This window comes from Dioscorea cayenensis, unplaced genomic scaffold (assembly GCF_009730915.1).
Source record: "Dioscorea cayenensis subsp. rotundata cultivar TDr96_F1 unplaced genomic scaffold, TDr96_F1_v2_PseudoChromosome.rev07_lg8_w22 25.fasta BLBR01001262.1, whole genome shotgun sequence".
Taxonomy (NCBI): domain Eukaryota; kingdom Viridiplantae; phylum Streptophyta; class Magnoliopsida; order Dioscoreales; family Dioscoreaceae; genus Dioscorea; species Dioscorea cayenensis.
The window spans coordinates 72,002-93,231 of record NW_024087653.1 but is presented as its reverse complement, the minus strand read 5'-3'; the positions used below and the strand labels follow the sequence as shown (position 1 = coordinate 93,231).

The 21,230-nt window shown below is 35.0% G+C and overlaps 2 protein-coding genes and 1 pseudogene across 2 annotated transcripts; all 3 read right to left on the bottom strand.

Moving 5' to 3' along the window:
• Positions 1–308: 308 nt before the first annotated feature.
• On the bottom strand, positions 309–1,691 carry LOC120255996. Its single transcript, XM_039263765.1, has one exon. The coding sequence runs from the start codon at positions 1,130–1,132 to the stop codon at positions 530–532; it is 603 nt and encodes a 200-aa protein (XP_039119699.1). The 5' UTR covers positions 1,133–1,691; the 3' UTR covers positions 309–529.
• Positions 1,692–1,937: 246 nt separating this feature from the next.
• On the bottom strand, positions 1,938–7,488 carry LOC120255995 (annotated as a pseudogene).
• A 393-nt stretch (positions 7,489–7,881) lies between these two features.
• Positions 7,882–9,288, bottom strand: LOC120255997 (noroxomaritidine synthase 3-like). Its single transcript, XM_039263766.1, has one exon. It carries the CDS (start codon positions 9,286–9,288, stop codon positions 7,882–7,884), a length of 1,407 nt encoding a protein of 468 aa, XP_039119700.1.
• Positions 9,289–21,230: the final 11,942 nt, after the last annotated feature.

Below are 21,230 nucleotides of genomic sequence, written 5' to 3'. Positions count from 1 at the left end.
TTTTTGTGATACCTTGTGATTTGTATTTTTTACGGTTCTCTTTTATTATTGTTGTCTCTTTGTATTATATATATATATATATTTTTTTTTCATTTGTGTTTATTTTTTTTTTTTAAATATAACAATGCAAACAAATAACCCCAAACACACATTTTTTATTATCATACTTCTTAAAAATCAAATGCTTTAATTACTGTTACTATTTTGAAAATGATTTTTAATCTTTCTGTTCTTTTTTTTTCCTCAAAATATTATAACGTGCCAAAAATAATGCATTTACAAGACAAAACTCGTCTTACCATTCCTTAAAGATAAATACATGTGGATCTCTCTTTCTTCATAGTTTTATCAACCGTCTAACACATACATCATGCAGCATTATTTTCCCTTCAAAACCACACAAACAAATCTAATTACTTTATACACCACACCAAAAGTAAAACAAAACCAAACACAAAATAACCAAACTCCATAATCCATAATAACTCATAATCAAGAAACAAATCAAGAGATTGATAACATCTTCTAATTAAGTTGGCTTCAAGTCTTGAAACATTGTGTCCCACCTCACCTTCTCAACATCACCACTACCCCAATATCCATCATCATCATCATCACCATCTTCTTGTTCACCAACAACAGCAACACCTCCATTGTTATCAACAATATTAGTTTTATCACCATAAAAGAAAGACGGCATCACCGGAGAACGGCCATCAGTGAGCAAGAAGCTCCCTTGCTTGACAACCATTATCTTCTTGCTCCTCTTCAAGGCGGCACCCTTCCACCGATCTCCAAGCGAAGATCTCGGTACAACCACAATCGCCGAAGAATTCCGGTGAACAAACAACCGGAGTACATACTTTGTAATGCAATTCTTGGTCTTGTCAACCGCCGAAAGAAGACGGTTCACTGGAAAAGGAGAATAATAAAATACCTTCTTGTGTTTCTTTGAGAGCTTGATGATCTCTAGGCGATGCTTGGCAATGGTAATTCCCATGCTTTGAAGGAACTCATGATCAAAGTGGGTGATGTCTTCCTCTTCTAACTCATTGTGGGAGAGGAGAAGGCCATACTCATAGACTAGAGAAGCATCAAGGCTTGACTTTGAAAGCCATGAGAACCAATCCATGGTGGTTTTTGGGGAGATGTATTAGTTTGAGGTTTGGAGATTGAGATTTATATAGAAATATTGAGGGGGTTAGTTCTTCTCATTGAAGTGATATATTTATTAAAAGAGAAGGGGAAAGTTGTGAGTTTGTTGTGAGTTCACGGGAATGGGAATCTTTGAAAGTTAAGGTTCCTTTTTCGGCAGGGAAAAAGTAACGGTAATAACGGTAACTGGAGTAAGTGAAGATATGATTACAAAATTGCCCTTGATGATGAAGATTGTGCTCCTTCAAGTGTAGGGCTAGTTTTGTAATTTGACACATTATGATGGGTTATCACCGTTTCAATAGGGAGTTGGTATTTCATTTCTCCTATGACGAGAAGATGAGGATTTAATCACGTGATTTATTCATATTTATAAAAAATAACAAATTAAATCACTAGAAGCCTTCTGATTAAAGGTTAAAACAATTAAATTGTAAAAAGATGGACTATAAATTTGTGAAAATAAATTTACAATATATGATATTGACAATAACTTGACAGAAACTATTTATAACACACACTACAAATTTTTTTTAATACAGACTAATACATGAGAATCATAAAAGCTAGTACTAAATATTTACAAAAATCCTTAAACCACAAACCTAATCAAGTTTAGTTTCATATCTTAAATAATGAATTAGTGATCACAATTAAAACTTTCATCAGGAGTTATTTTTCCCAAATATTTCGCTTTAAAAAAAAAACTCCCTATCCAAAATAATAACCATAATAGTAAAAGAACATGACAATGCACATATTAAAAATCAATTTACCCACTCTAAATCTAAACAGTATTTTTATTACAATAATGTTAAGAGCTTAAAAAATATCTTCAAAAAATGATTCTACATATGATTACTTTTAGACAAGAGTGGAATTAAATAAGTGGGTCTAGTTTAGATTTGATCCAATCTTAGTCCATCCAAGACAAAAACCTTTGACATGTCTATCTCAATGGATTTGTCCAAAATGTGGATTGACCACCCCATGTGATCACAAAAGAAGAGACTCAAAAGAGCAAAAGACTAATTAATTAATAAATATGAAACCAAGAACATCTTGTCCTTTCATCCAAATTTTTCCACATATAAAGACGAAGCTCAAAAAGATTGAAGCCCATGCCTACTAACTCTAAGAACATGCCTCAGTCACGCCATGAATGGAGGAAAAAAAACAAGGATCACATGAGAAGCCAAAAGAAGATATAGATTTGTCAGCAAGTCATCTCTATCCATTGTTGCCAAGGTAGGTAGTAATTCAATCAATATATTTAATTAAAAAATAATTGCTCAAAAATTAAAAATTAATAAATCAAAATAATTGAAAATGATTAAAAAAATCTCAAAATTCAGATGCCAACAAAAACAGCGAAAAACAACAAGACATCTTCTGCATGCTTAATTGGTGTTCATATTATAGCTCCAAAAACCCGTGACCTCCACAGCTAACTTTAGTATAAGCATTTAATCATTTTTAAACTACCAATATAGACAAATTTTAATGAAAAATCATCAATATTATAAAGAATATAACTCATAGTAAAATCACTTAAATATCTGGATTTATACTCACAAGCCAACATAAATGGATATGGAGAAAGTGTAGACCATGCAAAGCACTTCACCTCCCAGACTTTTTTGATTCTGAAGCAATCTGCATATCAAACTCAAACTGAAGAACAAACAAAAGCCGAGAGACTTCACCTTCCAGACTCTTCAATTCTGAAGTAATCTGCATATCAAACTCAAACCGAAGAACCAATAAAACCAAGAGCAGATGAATTGTAGAAAGACCATTGATCAAGCCAGCGTCAATGTTAGTACGCTATTAATGAAGACATTGATACGAATGATCAGGCATTGAACAATTACAAGAAACTATAAGCAGGATGCAACTTAGAACACTTTGGTTTAGAATGGCAAATAGATGCATGGTTTAATTTGAACTTAATTCAACTAAGGTAGGTGTCAGATTACACGCTGTCTCTGATCTCGAGAAATACATTGCTATCAAATAGTTTCATGGAGTATAATTGTATGCAAACCAAATATATCTAGGCTTGACTCAACTTAGAAGCTTAAATTGATAGGAAAAGAAACTTTTGTTTATATATTCAAATCCATATTTTATAAATTATCCGATGTGAGATTATTTGTTACTCTAATAGCTCCCTTTATACATACTAGTCTATCTTAACTAGCCACTAGCAAAAAAATCAAACAAACCAAACTCTGATACCATGTCAAGACGCAAACCAAAAAAATTATTGATAGCCAAAGAATGAAGACCGTGATTGATCAACATAGCAAAGTTATTGCAGCTCAATTTTGAAAGAATTAATTCAATGAAAATAATAACCTGATAAAATAATTGAAGGCGACAAGCATAGGATGATTGATAAAGTTTCATCAATAGTATTTCAACATCAAATTCAACTCTACCCGTGTACGAAGCTTACTGTGCAACAAATGAAACAGAAAAAAGCAATGTGCTAAATTGGCGATAGCTTCATACTACATCCTAAAAATCCTAAAAATAAGCTTAAGACACGCATTGTATCAAGAAAAGGAAAAGAAAAACACGACTATTTCTACAAGTTATCCTAATGCAATGTTTGTACCAAATAATAAAGGAAATGTAGAGATGTTTGTCAGTACCATAAGTTTGAAGGAAAGTCCTATATGAGCAAAAAAATGCAGCAGTGGAATTCCTTTGGGAAAAAACAAACAGCCACCCCATTCAAACCACAATGAAAAAAATTGCCAAAATGCATGTTAGTAAAAACCATGTCATTCTTATGAATGCTAGCAGAAGGAATGGATCTGAAGACACAAATGCCCAACAAAAAGTGTTGGTCCTCTCCTTTGCTCTCACTTTGACCCACCAACCCCAGTTATAAGATAACAAAAGATGATGACCACTCCAGCATAAAATGCACCAAAGCCTTATTATACTCATCTTCATCCTCTTGCAACTTCATCTTTCTAGTCACCATACACCACAATCACAGGGTCCTACAATTAACTGGTGGATGAATGTCAGCATGCCAACATCCATAACAAAAGCTTCTTAGTCATTGAATGCAGGAGATAAATGATGAATTGGAAGATTTAAGCTTCTTAGTCTGCGAAAGGCAATTGGATATCCCAAATAGTTCACAAAATACTGTCAGCACAGTACTATTAGTAGGTACACAAACTGGGAGATAAATGATGAATTGGAAGATTTAAGATCTTGAAAAATAGTTCACCAGGAAGTAATGGTGGCCCTCGAGACTTATGATCCACTACAACTCAGATGCACAAGAACCACAGAGGTAGGCTTCAAATACAACCTTAGCTTTTAGATATTGCATAAATATGTTTAAGAAATAGTTGCAGGTCACCTCTATATGTTCCGGCGGCTAGGAATAAGAACAAATGGAAGTTAACATGGAAGGGAAACAGACTTCCCTTATCCAAAGAATGTTGGAAGCCGCAGACCTTGTTGTCAAGGCAGTTAAGTTAAAAAGAAATAATGAGTTTTTTTTTTTTTCTCAAACATTCATACAGGGCACATTTCTCCCCTCTCTTCTTTTCAAATTGGGAAATCAACAATGAAAAGGACAAGGAATGTACAAATAATACGGAAACAAAGTTATAGGCAAATTTGCAGGTGGCCAACAACATCATGTGGTTTAATGAAGGCCTTCTCTCGTTTTAAAGTTTGGAAATTTTCCACAAGGAAGTAGCAAAACTATGATTTAATAAATAACAAGATTGAGAGTTTTCTTATCACCATGTCCAGACAATTTTGAAGGCCAATGAATGTTTCAGATGCCCAACTGTTAGGTAAGTACCAATAATTGTTAGACAAATAAACTAGTGTCAAACCAACGATACCAGCTACAGAGTTTCTGCACACAGCTAATAAATTGTCTTAGAAGTTTAAAAACTGAAATCAAAGGAACCTCAAATAGTTGGTGCAAAATTCAAATATATAAGTCTGTTTTGGAGAGCTTATTCATTGAGGAATAAGTCTATCAAATGGGTTAAGTCTAATGTTAATGGCATATATATATATATATATATATATATATATACATATATATAAGCTTTAAGCCCTCAAAAATTTAGGCTACTTATAGATGACATAATTTACTGTCTTAAAACAAAGTCACAATGCATTATAAGTTATGTTGGCCAAGAAAAAAATAGATTCTATGAAAGCTGAATAAAACGATGGGAAGAATGAACTACCAAATAAAACCTAAACATAAGCAAAATCACAACAGGGTAAATTCATCAAGATTTCCTTCACACTAGATTACAAGTACTGGTTTACTATAAAATTTTCTATCTATGTTCATCAAACCAACTACTTGCCCAAACCTGTTTTTTGATTGATCCAATTTGATTCACAAAAAAAAAGGTCATTTATTTTGTAGAATAGTTGAACAAACAATTTAAGCAGAGTAGCATATATCTGATACCAAAAGATGATGGCCCATAGTTGAATATGAAGAACTTTTCTGAAAACAATAACTGCCTTATGTCCCCCACAGAAATTAGCCAAATGACGAATTAGATATCTCAAATAAGATGCCATTTACATGGCTCAGCATTAACATGAGATGTAATACTTTGAAAATTTAAAACATTGAAATGAAAGGATATGACTATTAAGTGAACTTCAGAAAGCAAACAATATCCATCTTACCATACATTCTTCCTTCAACTTAGTTTTTCACCAGTCAATCTAGAGTGGGAAAAATATAAAATGATGACGTCACTGCTGCCTGTTCAGGGTGATCCTGTGATGCTATTGTCTTTCATTGTAATTGCATATATTGTGAAGGTGCATTACTAGGATTAAATTGCATTGGAGTCATAGGTGAAGCTCAATAAACAGTATCCATCATCGTACCATGATAATAACAAATGCAACTGGATTTATTATAGCATTAGGAAGAAAAAAAAGGGTGCATAACACATACCATGAGCAAAAATTTGAGTACCACTAAACCAAAAACATGCTTTTGCTTACCATACTCAAATGTGTGGCAATCACCTCTCTGATCCTCTCTCCCTCTGCATTGCCCTTTCCTTCATACTCCGGAAACCTAGAGTCCACCACAGTTGCTTCAACCTCCTCCGGCACAGGCTCACTACACTTAATCAAGTAATTGTGAAGCAAACAACATGTCACTATAACAAATGGCAGAGCTTCTGCGCACTCCTCGTTCCACACAAGTCTAAGCAACTTCCACCGGCTGCGCAGCCTCACAAACGCCCTGTTCACCAGCTCCATACCCCGGTAATGCACAGAGTTAAAAGCTGGCCATTTTGGAAGACTTTCCACATCCACTAAGTTCATCCTCAGCATATGGAGTTACAAGCCACGGCAGCAAAGGGCAGCAAGTACCACCTAAAAAATACATAGGCACTGAGCCACACCCATTGAGCTCCATTGGAGCACCATCAAGAACACCAGATGCACGGCTTTTACACAGCTCCGTCCGGCGGAGAATCCGGGCAGGGAGTCATCTCCCCATGCCATCCAGCCGAGACATCAAGAAACCTCCCTTCAGAGTCCACCACAGCTTGCAAAATCACAGAGCCGCCGCACGCCGGGCCATCAATCAAGAAGCGGGAGAAGCCAACGGCGCCGAGGCAATTGGGGAGGGACATCCAATTGAAACCCTGGAGAATTCTACGGGGATCGGAGCGGAGCTCGAAGAGGTGGCCTAGGCGGTGGGTGATGGCGCGACAGACCTCGTAGAAGGCGCGGCAGGCGAGGGAGGGAGAGGAAAAGGAGAAGCGGCGGGCGAGGTCGGAGAAGGGGGTGGCGTGGGAGAGGCGGAGGAGGGCGGCGGCGAGCTTGTGGGAAGGGGGAGCGGAGTCAGCTGTGAGGGAAGGGGTGAGTGTTTGGAGTAGGAGGTCGAAGGTGGGCTTCGACATTCGGAAGTAGGGGAGCCAGAGAGAGGAAGGGGAGGAGGGGGTGAGAAAGGGGAGGAACCAAGAGGGATATGGAGGAGGAGGAGGAGAAGGAGGAGGAGGAGGATAGGGAAGAAGGGAGAGCAGGCGAGAGAGGGAGGAAGAGGAGGAGAGGAGCGAGGAATAGAGGGGATGGGAAAGATAGGAGGGGAGGAGAGGGGAAGAGGAGGAGAGGAAGCGGAGGGCGAGAGAGGTGGCGGAGATGAGGAGGGAGAGGAGGTCGTCAGATGGCAGAGGGCGAGGTTTCTTCGAGATGGGGGAAGGGGAGGACGACGACGACGAAGGGCGATCCCGTTTGGCCGCCATTGGAGAAGCTTCCTCGAGCTCGGACAAGAGAAAAAGAAGAAGAAGCAGCGATTTGGTTCGGTTCGGCTTGGTTTGGTTTGGTTCGGTTTATTTAATTAAAATTATTATTATTATTATTGTTATATTTGATACAAGAAATGGAAAAAATAAAATAAAATAAAATTCCTCAATATTTTTAAAAACTTTAAAAACAACAGGGTGCAAGGCCCTGAATATTTTTTTATTTATCACATCCTTACACATAATGCTCTTCTAACAAGAGCATTCATAATCATATGGATCATGACCATGTATTCATATATATGGATTATGAGTTCATTCACACACAATTAAACACATACATAAACTAAAACTTATCTGATGACCATGCATATATCTTAATATATAAAAAGATCATAATAACTACTAGCACATATATATATATATATATATATATATGTGGCTAGCCGGTGTTGCTGCTTCGCTTATGCACCTTAACCATCAAACCATTCTTCATCCCCAAAACAACAGACACGTTGGGTTGAACAACATGCCCATGCACCACTTCAAAATGAAAGTTATAAATCAAAGCAGAAGCCACCAACTTCATCACAGTGAAAGATATTCCTCTTCCAACACAAATCCTTGGTCCGCACCCAAACGCACCAAACTTATATGAAGCTTCAAACTTCAACTGATGATCCCCTTTCTCATTATAATTAATCCATCTTTCTGGCTTAAACTCCATGCAATCCTCTCCCCATATACCCTTCATCCTCCCCAGAGCATACGTAGAAATAATTATCTCTGTACCAGGACAAACTGTATGCCCACTTGGAAGCACGTCTGTCTTCAAAACAGACTTATGATTTAATGGAACAGGTGGAAACAGCCTCATAGCTTCACATAAAGCTGCATGCAAGTATATTAGCTCATCCATCTCTTTATAATCATGATCATTAGTTCTCTTACTCTTTATCTCTTCTTCAAGCTTTGCTTCAACTCTGGGATTTATGGCGAACCATGAAAGTGCGAGAGCTATCGTTCCCTGGCCAGCAGCGAGGAAGGTCACTAGACTGTCTCTGAGGAACTTATCTGATCTGAAGCACATCCATTCTTCATCCTTTATCAACTCCATGTATAGTGTTAACAGGTTTGCAGTTGCACTTGCATCTTTTTCTTGTTCTTGATCTGGTTTCTGGTTTGAAATGAGTTGTTGGACGAAACTGTCTATAACTTTCCAGGCATCAGCCATTTTTTTCTCACTCCCTACACCAAAAAATCTCTGTAATTTCCACCACACCAATGGAACAGTGTGTCTGATAACCAAAACATGTTCAATTTCTTCGATCGCCTTGACGAAAGGCGACACTGATGAGTTGCTAACAAGATAACCAGGATCTACGCCAGTTATCAATACGCAAGTCAAGTCGAAAGTGAACTTCCAGATCAAGTCCTGCAAGTTGATTTTTAGCTCAGGTGAGGAACTGTCCACTGCCATCTTGTTCAGAAGCGGCAAGAGTGTGTTGTTCATCTTCTCTAGAGTGCATGAACCCACAGCAGAATGAAATCTTGATTTAGCCATTGAAAGACGAGCTAACTTCCTCTGATTCTTCCAAGATTCAGAGTCGGTAGTGATAAGTCCATCACCGAGAATGTCGAAGATGTCTTTAAAGTTTTCGCCTTTTGGATAGTTGGAGACGTTGAGATTGAAGATGTGATTAATGTTGGCAGGGTCACAGGTAAACAAGAGATGCATTTTTGAGAACCAAGGGCCATGGAACATGAAAGTGAAGTTGGGGGACTCTGTGAGGAGCTCAATGCACCAGTCATGGATCCGGTGCACTTGCATTAGAAACCCTGGAAGCATGCCAAGAATTGGCCAGTTTGAAGGAAAACTAGTACTTCTCTTTCTTCTTTGTTGGAAGAGAAGGAAAAGAAGAGGGAAAAATATTGATAATAATAAGATCCAACAAGCCATTTGGAATGTATTCTCGGAGGGAGGGAGTGCTTTAGACTTATATAAGCTGTTAGGGTTGAGGTACTGTTTAATTTGGTTTAAATGGTCCCGGTTGAGTCTCTTTCTCTTGTGACAGTTGCAGATCTTCAGTTTCTATCATGTTAACTCAATTTCACAGAGACTTAATTATTTTATAAAACTTTTATTAAAAATTTTAATTATTTTTTAAAATTATTTTTAATTTATATCTTTATATTTATTTTTCATATTTAATTTTAACAATAAAGTTGAATATAATATTAAGAGTAATTTAAAAAATAATAATAAATATAAAAATTTTATATTAAAAAATAACATATTAAAAAAAAAAATGAATTTATGACAGAGAAAGAGGACAATCTCAACTTGTCAAAGATTGTAGGTCTCTATATGCATCATTTAACTAACTATAGTTGATGCAAGTTTTCTAATTGTCCACGTTTCGTAAAAGGGTTGTCAGTAGATTGAATATATCCACATACTAATATTCAAGCTTTTAAAAGTCACTAAGGACTTGTGATGTTGATTTTGATGAGAGTGATTTTCAGAATTTTATCAATTCTTGTGATTTATCATTACTTTAGAATTAAATACCATTTATTTCCATAAAACTGTAAAAATTATTTTTCCCCCCTTAAATTTCTTTCTGCTTGAACTCAAATTAATTGCCATTTAATTCCATAAAACCGTATTTTTTTCCTCCTAAAATTTCTTACTACTTGAATTTAAATTAATTTTTAATTTAAAAAAAGGTATTTATAGAGATGGGATCAAAATTTTGGATTTTTTTTAAATCTTAAAAAAATAAACTATAATAGTTAAACATAATTATTTTACTTCCTTATTTCAATTTATTTTGGCTTGAAATGACGTAGGTAGATTATATTAGGTTAGAGGATAAATTTCATTTCCCCATAATATCTTATTATTAAGATATAAATATATTTAACAACTAATCATATGAGTAATTACGAATAAACACTTAATTATTATTTAAAAAATTATAGTTTTTAAATATTTAATTTTTATTGATATATAATTAAATTAAATTAAATTATTTGGCTTGTCCATATCTCTTTCAAAAAAATAAAATTAAACTTTGTTTAAATCAAATTAAAATTTTCCATCAAATTTATTATTATTATTATTGTTGTTGTTGTTGTTGTTAGTTCCGCCGATGTGGTTTGTGATTTATAGGACACTCAAACACTTATAGAAAACTCACACAAACCAAATAAGAAGGAGACACACAAGATTGTTAACCCAATTCGACATCCACTCGCCTACGTCTTGGGGGGCAAGCCCGGAGAGGTGAAAATAGATGAGTACAAACACTTGTCACTCACTCTCCCAACAATAAAGATCACTACCCTCTCTAGATTGTATAGTGCTCACACTCTCTCCTCCACAAGAACTACACCCTAATCTCATAGCAAGGTAGCTTATATAGACGTCTTAACGTCCCAAATATAGCACATACCTCTTTTAGAATCTCCGTGGCTACTAATTTAAAAATCTTCCAAAATTGACTGTTACAACTCCTGTTGTAACATGAATTGCAACATGGCCCTGACTACTGACTTGACTGAGTTCTGGTTACGTAGCAGACGACCTCAAGACCCATCAACCTCCAAGTCATGTTTAGTCCGAGTCGGTGCAGCCAAATCTCCTAATCTCGACTGCCGGCAACTAGCATACCTCCTCAGTTCCTCATCACGTAGTCCCTCGCAAGGGGCACACGTCCTTGTGCGTATTCACGAAACTTGCCAAACTTAGTCTTCAACCTTCCAGGTTTGGTCTTCAAAGATTCTCCATAAAGATCTTCAATCAATCATTTCAATCATGCCAACAATAAGCATGTCTTCAAATCTTGCCCTTAATAGTTTTTAATCATCCTCATTAAGGTTTCTTTAAATCATACCATCAAAAGTCTTCAATCATACCATTGATAGGTATTTCTTCAGTTAAGCTCCATCCATATTTAGTCTTCAATCAAATCACCTAAATATTGTCTTAATATGATCTTGTCTTCAAGTTGAATACATTGCAAAAAATAACTCCACCAAAATCTTCAAGATATTTGCCTCCAAGTCATGACTCATTGTCATGTCACCATGTCTTGCCATATTATCAATTATGCCATGTCACACAGGTTGCCACGTCACCTTTGACTATGTGTCAAATCATGACAATTATAGTGCGGTTGCACTAACAATTATTATTATTATTATTGGTTAAAACCCCAGGCTCTTTACTATCAAGCATCAACCAACCTTTCACTCTTAACCCTACGGATCCTTTAATTGAATTCATTCGAGGTTGTTGAAACTCTGTTAACTACGGATGCATTTATTGAATTCGTTCGAGGTTGTTGAGACTTCTACTAATTGAATATCTGAATAAAGTTGTTGAGACATCTATTAATTGAATATCTGAGTTGGCAATGGTTAGAGTGATTTATTATTGATATGTGTATCTATTAATTGAATATCTGAGTAAGCAATGGTTAGAGTGATTTATTATTGATATGGGTAGTGATCGCAAGATATGGAGTGGGAATCATTACTTAATGATTCCAATACTTTATTTGGATGACCATGTATAGGGAGTGGGAATAAAATGGGTGAGTAATAAGTGAGGAGTGAGAGATGAGTAGCACATTCATGTCAAACTCTTTGGGGTGAAATATCACATTTGCCCATTTTATTTAATAATTAAAATAATAATTTAATTTAATTTAATTATAATTAAATATATAAATTCTGATAATAAATAATTATTAAAATGAAATAATAATATCTGATAAATAAAATAATAATTAATATGGTTATTTGAGTAATAAATAATAATTAATGTGAAATAATAGTTACTACTAATTAAATATAATAATCTAGTTCAAATAATAATTAAATAAATAAATTTAACAATAAATAATAATTAATGTCAAAAAAATAATAACTAATAATTAAAAATAATAAATTTGTTTAAATAATAATTAACTAGATATTTTAATAATAAATAATAATTAAAGTGAAATGTTTAGTTAAATAAAAATAACCATAGTCAAAATATTTTAAAATTTAAAATTGATTATTATTTATTATAAAAGATAATTATTATCTAACTCAACATTTTTTCTTTATTAACTTGTATTAAGGGTATAAAATTCTTTTTACCACAAATTTTCTCTTTTACTTTTTCTCATTCCCAATGAATTCCTCTCCCATACCCTCTAACCAAACAAAGTTTTCCTTCCATTCCTAATTAATTCCCCCTTATTCTTATTCCTATCCAATGTTTTTAAAACCGGACCAGATAGCGAACCGGTCTCATATTTGGGTCACGGGTCAGTCGGTTCGACTGGATGACCCGTTTTGGTCGGACCGGATGACGTCATAAATAAATAATTATCTTAAATATTATATATATATAATATATATACATATAATAACAAACTTTATTATATTTTTAATCATAACTATCTTAAATATTTATTTTAATATCATTATGATTTTTATCAAAAATGGTTGAAGATTCAAAATAATTAATCTAGATAAAAGCAACAAATACAATTCCCTAAACCTTTTATTTCTTAATCTATTAATCATAAATGGATGATGATAACTACATAAATTAAACAACTAATTAAATTACTAATTATGTGAGGATGAGACAAGGCATGAACAAAAATTCAAAAACAAAAACTAGAACTAAGTATGATTAATTTAATTCTCATATTTGATCATCATTACCATTAAAAATAAAAAGTATAAAAATAAAATAAGTCCTAAATGATCTATACCTCTTAAACAATTTACAAGTTTCTTTTTATTTTCTCATACCTCTAAACTCCAAAGTTTCAAAAATCCAAATAATATTTTTCGACAAATCAAGACTCAAAGAGTATCATGAAATCGAAGAGAGAGCCAATTCATGCCCTAAGTCCTTTCTTAAAAAACAAAAAACAAAAAAAACAAAACAAAACAAAGAAAAACAAAAACAAAAACAAAAAAAACAAAACAAAATAAAAAAAATTGAAAACCGAGTTCCATCCGGTTTTTGGTCCCGACTCAAACTGGTTCACTAGGGTTTACTGGTTTGACCGGTTCAAAATTCGATCAACATTAATTCTAAAAACCGGACCGGGCTATGGGCCGGTTCCCGGTTTTTCCGATCCGACCGGCCGGTCCGGTCCGGTTTTCAAAACATGGTTCCTATCTCATTCCTCCTCAATTTCACCCCTTGCGAACAAATAGCTCTGAAATGATTTGTCCTAGTAACTTCAACAAAGGAGTTGGATGATAATAACTTCTCATCATGCGAGATCAATTACTGTGCAATGAATATATATATAAAGGAGTTGGATGATAATAACTTCTCATCATGCGAGATCAATTACTGTGCAATGAATATATATATATATATATATATATATATATGCGGCTTGTAAAACTTTTTACATTATTTGCAGAATCAATTTCTATCGTTCCATACACATTAAAAATATTTTATGGCAGTTGTTAGATCATGATACGGGGATGTTTGTTTGCAAGCATTAGATTGGGAATGGCTTAGGAATAGATCTAATCCGTTGCTTGGTTGGAAGGTATAGGAATGGGGAAGGATTCTTGGAGGAATGAGATTGGGAAATGACCCTGATTACCATTCCTCCAAATTTCTTGAGGAATGCCCAAATTGGAACTTAATATTACCATTCTACCCCTAACAATAATTATTTTTTCACCCGCGAGAAACACATCCCGTCCGCTGGCTTCGTACCGCCGTTAGTGACGCCACAGTTGATGAGATGCCGCTCGTCGCTGACCCGCTCCTCCGGACCCAATGGCTCGAGCATAGCCGGACATGGCGGCTGGAGAAGATGAAAATAATGGAGATGGAGAAAAGAAGAAGATGATAATGATGTGTTCTTGATTGTCTTCTTCTTTTTTATCTTCTTCTCATGCTCTGGTTCTCATGCGATGCAAGTTGGAACCGGTTAGGACGGTGGCTGCGAGCATCGGAACCCGTGAGGACGGTGCTGGCGAGCATCAGAAGTTGATTTATTTTTTAGATTTATTATGATCTCATCTTCATCTTCTGGTTAGAATTTTAAAAAAAATGAATAATAATAATAATAAAAATAATAAAAAATAAATAATAATAATAAATATATATCCGGAAAGAGATCAACGGTCATGATTGAATTTGATATGCATTTGATTTTTTTTTAATTGTTTTTGTTTATGAAGATTCTAAATTTTTTTCTTCAAAATAAATAATTGAAAAACAAAAATATAATTGTATAAATTTAAATTAGAATTATTATTACAAAAAAACATAATTCCTAGGCATAAGCATTCATTGTGGGTATTGCTCAATAAAGTAAGGAGGGAGGAGCTAGTATTTTCAACAATATTGAAATTTTAGTAAGTTGTTCTAATTTTTTTATATTTTTTAAAATTAATTAAAAAAAACATAATGGTTGGGGTGTGTGGGCTCCATTCTTTCCACCCGGCCTTTAATTAGGATTGACCGGATAAAAAGCATGGATCACAAATCAAATTTTAATATTTTGTAGCTTTAAGAGATTGTGAGTTCATGACTTCCATTAGGGGCAAGCCCCTAGTGTTAATTACCCTGGACATTGTCACAGGAACCTCCGATTAAAAAAATAAGTGTGAAGAAAAAAACAGATTCTGACAAATAAATTTTTATTCATGAATTCATAGACTTCGTTGAAAGTACAAGAAGTTTGGAATTTAATCATCTTGACGCAACAATAATTGTAGCCTTTTATCTCCTTCCGACTATTTCGCCGAAAATCGCGCTTTGACTTTTGTTGACTTTTGGTCTTTGTCAACGGTTGAAATATGCATCTTGAACATGATTTAAAAACTGGTGAAGTTGTGTCTTGGATATTTGAATTTGCATCTTGGACTTGATTTTGAACTTTATTTGATTCTTCATAAGGTTCGGCCTTCAGGCTTGTGAAACTTTTTGCAACTTGTGAACTCTCCAACGCTTTATCCTTGAGGTTGTTGAGCTCATTTGTTGATTTATTTGAAACTTGAAACTTGGACATTTTATCTTTTGCATCTTGGATTTTGATTTGGATTTCAAGCTGTGGATTCCCTATGTTGATGAATCACAAACTTGGTTTGACTTTTCATGAGCTTCGGCTATCATGCTTGTAAAGCCTTTTGCAACTTGTGAACTCTTCAACATTTTAATTTTGAGGTTCTTGAGATCTTGGATGTTTTGAGTTTGTCTTGAATTTGATATGGACTTTAAGTTATAGATTCTCTGCATTGAGGAATCGCAAATATGGTTTGGCTTTTCATGAACTTTGGCTTTTATGCTTGTGAAGCTTTTTACAACTTGTGAACTCTTCAACTCTTCATCCTTGAGGTTGTTGGGTTCATTTGTTGAATTTGCATTCTTTGATTTGATTTGGAACTTGATTTGGAACTTGATTTGACTTTTCATAAGTTTCGGCCTTCAGGCTTGTGAAACTTTTTGCAACTTATGAACTCTTCAACACTGTAATCTTGAGGTTGTTGAGCTCATCTGTTGATTCATTATTTTTTTAATGCCTTGATTTTGATTTGATTTTTTTCTCTGTTTTAGAATGCTTGGCTTTTTGAAGATCTTGAAATTTCTTCATCACTCTTAAGAGAGTCAATGGCCTCAAACAGGGGTCCATGAGCTCAAAAAAAGAGTTTTATGGGTTTTGGAATTTTTTTACCACTCCTAAGTGAGTCAATGGCCTCAAAAATAGGGTCCATGAGCTCAAAGAGAGTTTTTATGGTTTTTAGAATTTTTCATCACTCCTAAGAGGGCGATGAGCTCAAATAGGGTCCATGAGCTCAAAAAGTGTTTTATGGGTTTTAAAATTTTTCATCACTCAAAAGAGAGTCACTGGCCTCAAACGAGGTCCATGAGCTCAAAGAGAGTTTTTATGGGTTTTTGGAATTTTTCAGTCACTCGAAGAGAGATGGCTCAAATAGGGTCCTGAGCTCAAAGAGGTTTCAAAGGGGTTTTTGAGTTTTTCTCACCCCAAGAGAGTTAATGCCCTCAAAGCGGGTCTATGAGCTCAGAGTTTGTCATCACTCAAAGAGAGTCAATGGCCTCAAACCAGTCCATGAGCTCAAAGAGAGTTTTTAAAAGTATCTTTCGATAGCCCATCCGCTCAGTGATCGTAAGAGGCAATGAAGAAGACCTCCAAAAGAGAGCAGTCGACATGCTTTAGACATCACAGTAAGCTTAAGGAGGTCTTTAAGAGTCTTCAACAGTCCATTCGCTTCCGTGACTATCAAGAGGTAATGGGGAGACCCTATCAAGGAGAGCAGTCGCCATACATTGGACATCACGGTAAGCTTTAGGGAGTCTTGTAAAATTACCAAAATACCTCTCATCTTTGCTAAAAAAAACCTTTTTTCTTCTTTTTTTTTTGCATTTAGACCGTCCAACTTTTCATTTTTTCACATTTTATGAAATTTTGCAAATGAACTCCCAAACTTTCACATTTTTATATTTTTTCATATTTATTATTTTTTGCAGTTAAACCCTTGAGCTTTCGTATTTTCACACATTTTCACATTTTTGCATATATGCCCTCAATTATTTCATTTTTATCTCTCCATAGATTTTGCAATGAAACCCAATTTTTCTACAAAATTTTTGCCGAATTTTATAACAGAGCCCCTTCTCTCTTTTTTTTTCTTTTTTCTTTTTTAACAAAGAATCCAAATATCGAGCGAATAACATTCTATCTCGGATTACATCGAAATATTAGCCAAATCTAAAGGCCAAGACATGAGATGGAGGTTTTAATTAAGAAAGCATGCTTGCAAGTAATACATAAAGACATGCTACTATGGTATATAACTCATTACTCATTTAAGCAAGAAATGCATGGTTCACAAAGCAATCCACAGTGCATGTCCCACCATGACTAATATTCACATAGGAATGAATGAACAGTGAAGCATAGGTTATGCGGATTTTTGTTTTGTAAAACTAAAATCTAGGCATTTTGCATGGATGCAACTAGAACATGTATATGTATATATATATTTTTGAATGGAATTCTATAAGAGCATCTACCTCTTCAAAGTCATAAGCACTTGACGAGTTTCTCAAGCATGCCTCGAGATTTGTGCTAGGGTTATGAACATCATCTTGGTTTGTAAGGGTCGGTGCCCTTACATGCGGTCTCCATCCAATATGATGCTTATATCATGCAGGATGGCACGATGCCTTGGTCGCGGGAGGGCGACGGGGCGAGCCCGGCATGGCTCGATCGAGTGGTGCCGGAGTCGAGCAAATGCGGCCATGCGAGACCGCGGACCAGGGCAGCGCACATGGGCGCGTGGGCGAGTGTTATGACCGAGGGTGGGCGCATTGGCCCGCCGAACCTTGTTGCCGAGACCATTGATGCATGCGCATGACCGTGAGCGCAGCACTGACCGAGAGGCGCGTGCGTGCGTGCGCAGTGGGCGGATCGCGAGTTACCGAGAGTGAGTACTCGGCCGATTCGAGAGGCCTTGCTAGGGTGCATTACCGATGGATATCGGTATGACAGGGGCTGCAGTCGTATGCCAGAGGGCTGGATGAGCGCACCGGCTGGGGATGACCGGGAGATGGCTGGCTGAAGGATCAGTGCCATTGGTTGACACTGTAGAGCGATCCGGGTGTGCTACAGTGAACAGTGTTGTGTTTCTTGGCACTGTAGCACTGTGCTTGTTTTGAGGTGACAAGCGACTTCTTCTCAGCCTTTCATTGAAGTCTGGCTGATTTCGTCCACTCCTTGGTTTTCCCTATAAATAAGGCTCTCATTCCCTTAGAAAGGGAGAGGTTGATGAACTCTTGGCTAGGTCTTGGCCTTGGTTGTATTCCTTCTCATTCAATAGAGAGTTTTCGGATTTCTCTCTTATACTTGGCTTCTCATGATGTCTATGCTTGTGCTTGCATGTTTACTAGCCTTGTTTGATTGATAGGGCATGGTTGCTTGCTAGTTCTTGGGACCGCTTTTTGGTTCCGAGTCTTGGAGGTCGGCTCGGCGCCTTGGTGGTGTGATGTAGCGCCTGTGATCGTTGATGCGATCGGGAAGGCCGTGGCGATTCTGCGTGGTGGAGCAATTGATCTTTTCCTTCTTTTTTTTTTATAGGGAAACATCAAAATGCCAACAAGTCAATTTGATGAAGAACTTCATCGATGATCTTTTTTTTTTATGATTGAATGTTGTCTCTCGCCATTGATCTTCTCATTGCCTCGGGATGGAGATCGAGATCTGAGATCGGAGAAGAGAACAAGGAACGAGGCTTCTTAGGTTCTGCCAGGGTGGTGACGACGGCAGAAGCCATATACATCGTCACCACCACCACTAAGCTATCATTTGTCTTTGTGGTAGTGTTTGGAGAAAGAAAGAGGGAGTGTGAGAGGAACTAATAGAGCCGAAGGACCATTGTCAGACTCCGACGATGTTTGGATTCTCAAGTTTCTCTTCACAAGAATCGGTCATTGATCTCCTCAATGCCTTAGAATGAAGATCGGAACTTGGAATCGGAGAAAAGAGATAAAGACGAGGAGAAGCAAGGTCTCCGATGACGCCACGACCATCACCACGCCAATTCTCTTAGTCTTCTTCTCTTTCTTCTTCATTCCTTTTTTCTTCCTTCTCAGTCTCTCCTCCTCTTTTTTTTTTCTGTTCTCTGTCTCTCTTGTTTTTTTTTCTCTGTTTTTTTTTCTTTTTCTCTTCTTTTTCCATAAATCCTCAACTCCCCCTAAAATCCTCAACCACCGAGAGATTTTTTCTTATTCCTTTTTTTCAAATTTTATTTCAAAATCCCTTCTTATCCATTTCTTTTTATTTCTTTTTTTATATTCTCACTCGTTTTTTTTTTAATTTTGATTTTAATTTATTTTATTATTTTTTTCACGTGACAATTTGTGGTGCATGTTTTTAATCATTTTAGCTCTCATATATCTTTTTTTATTTGATTTTTCTAATTTTTTTCTTCTATTTCTTCTCTTCTAAGTCTATATAAACAGGGTGAGTTAGGTAAGATTTCATAACATAGTAAGAGTCTAAAATTGTTATTTAAATAAGTAATCAGACTAGTTGTCATAAGAAATTGAATTTTTCTTTAACTTTAGAATATTTTAAATAGTAAATAATAACCATTTTTAAAAATTTAAAATTAATTATAAAAATAACCAAATTTAAATTATAACAATAATAATAACATATTATAAATAAAATAATATTAATAGGTAATACATTTGTTTATTTAATATTTAAACATAAAAGACATTTCACATATATTTTCTTCTTTTTACTTTCCCCATTCCAAATGAATTACCTCTCATACCTTCCAACCAAACACAGTTTTTCTTTCATTTCTAATCCATTCCCACTTATTCTCATTCTTATCTCATTTCTCTTCAATTCAATTCTTTGCAAACAAACAACCCCTTAATGGTTTCTATTTATAAGGAGCCGTTTAGTTCGCGGTAATGTAGAAAAATTACCACGTGTTACATGGTAATCTAAAAATATTACCACGTTTGTCATTGCATCAGTGGTAATCTGAATAGTAATATCACATTACCAACTTATAAATATTACCAAGAAAGTTGGTAATCGTATCACCACCAAATTTGGTGTCTATCTTAGATTACCGTGGTAATCTTATAACTTTTTATATTTTAGTAAATTGATTACCATGACAACCAAACACGGTAATGTACTATTCCCGATAATAAGAATTCCCAATCAAACATGGTTATATCAAATTACCGTAATATTTCTCAACCATATAATATTACTCACTCATATTACCATGGTAATCTTGTTATGTGGTAATATGTCATTACCACGAATCAAACGGACTACGGGTGATGTGAATATTATTGTGGTTAGGTATTGTTGGAAATATTACTGGATGCCATACATGAATAGACAATGATTATTACATTTGCATTTCGATAACCACTGTAGGATGTCTCTGATGTATATATATATATATATATATATATATATATATATATATATGGTAAAAAGGTCATTACATTACATTTAGATCATGACTTATTAAATTCGTACCATTCACACGCTCAACCTAACTTTTCTTTATATTCAGCATCCTTTTATTAGGTTTTGTGTGGCTTTCGTGCAAAAGAATACAACCTTTCTTAAATAAGGGAATTGGATGATTTTATTTCGAATTGGATTATTTGTCTATGATTAGTATCTCAACATGCGATGAGATTTTATATTTAAAATCATTATTAATTCGAAATAATATTTGTATTAATTAATATTATTATTTTTAAAAATTATATTTAAGCAATTAAAGAATATCTTTGTAACGTGTAATGAAGTACTATAATATTTTTGAGTTTATTTAGCACAAATATTTCTTTAAAAAAAAAAGTATAGTATCAACAAGTTTTGCGTACATTATGAGACTTCACACTATTATGGGTTAAAAAATGATGCTAAAATTTTTAGTTTGTCAAGGGGTGTAAATGAGCCGAGCCAAGTATCACTAAGCTTGAACTCAGCTCGTTTATATTTTTCAAAGGTTCGAGCTCGTTCGAGTCATGTTTTTTATGTTAGCTCACTGAAAAGCTCGAGTAGCTCGAACTCGGCTCGTAAAGCTCAAAATTACTTATACTCAAATTAAGCTTGAGAAAATCAAGCTTATTTAAGCTTAATTAACCTGTCATTTTTCAAAAAATATAAATAACTCTAATATAATTCATAATAAAACTCCAAATTCAACACATCTTCATTATTTTCATAATAA

Excerpts from the sequence above, each read along its gene's own strand:
- LOC120255997 (XM_039263766.1), bottom strand. The coding sequence starts at position 9,288 with ATGCTTCCAGGGTTTCTAATGCAAGTGCACCGGATCCATGACTGGTGC.
- LOC120255996 (XM_039263765.1), bottom strand. The coding sequence starts at position 1,132 with ATGGATTGGTTCTCATGGCTTTCAAAGTCAAGCCTTGATGCTTCTCTA.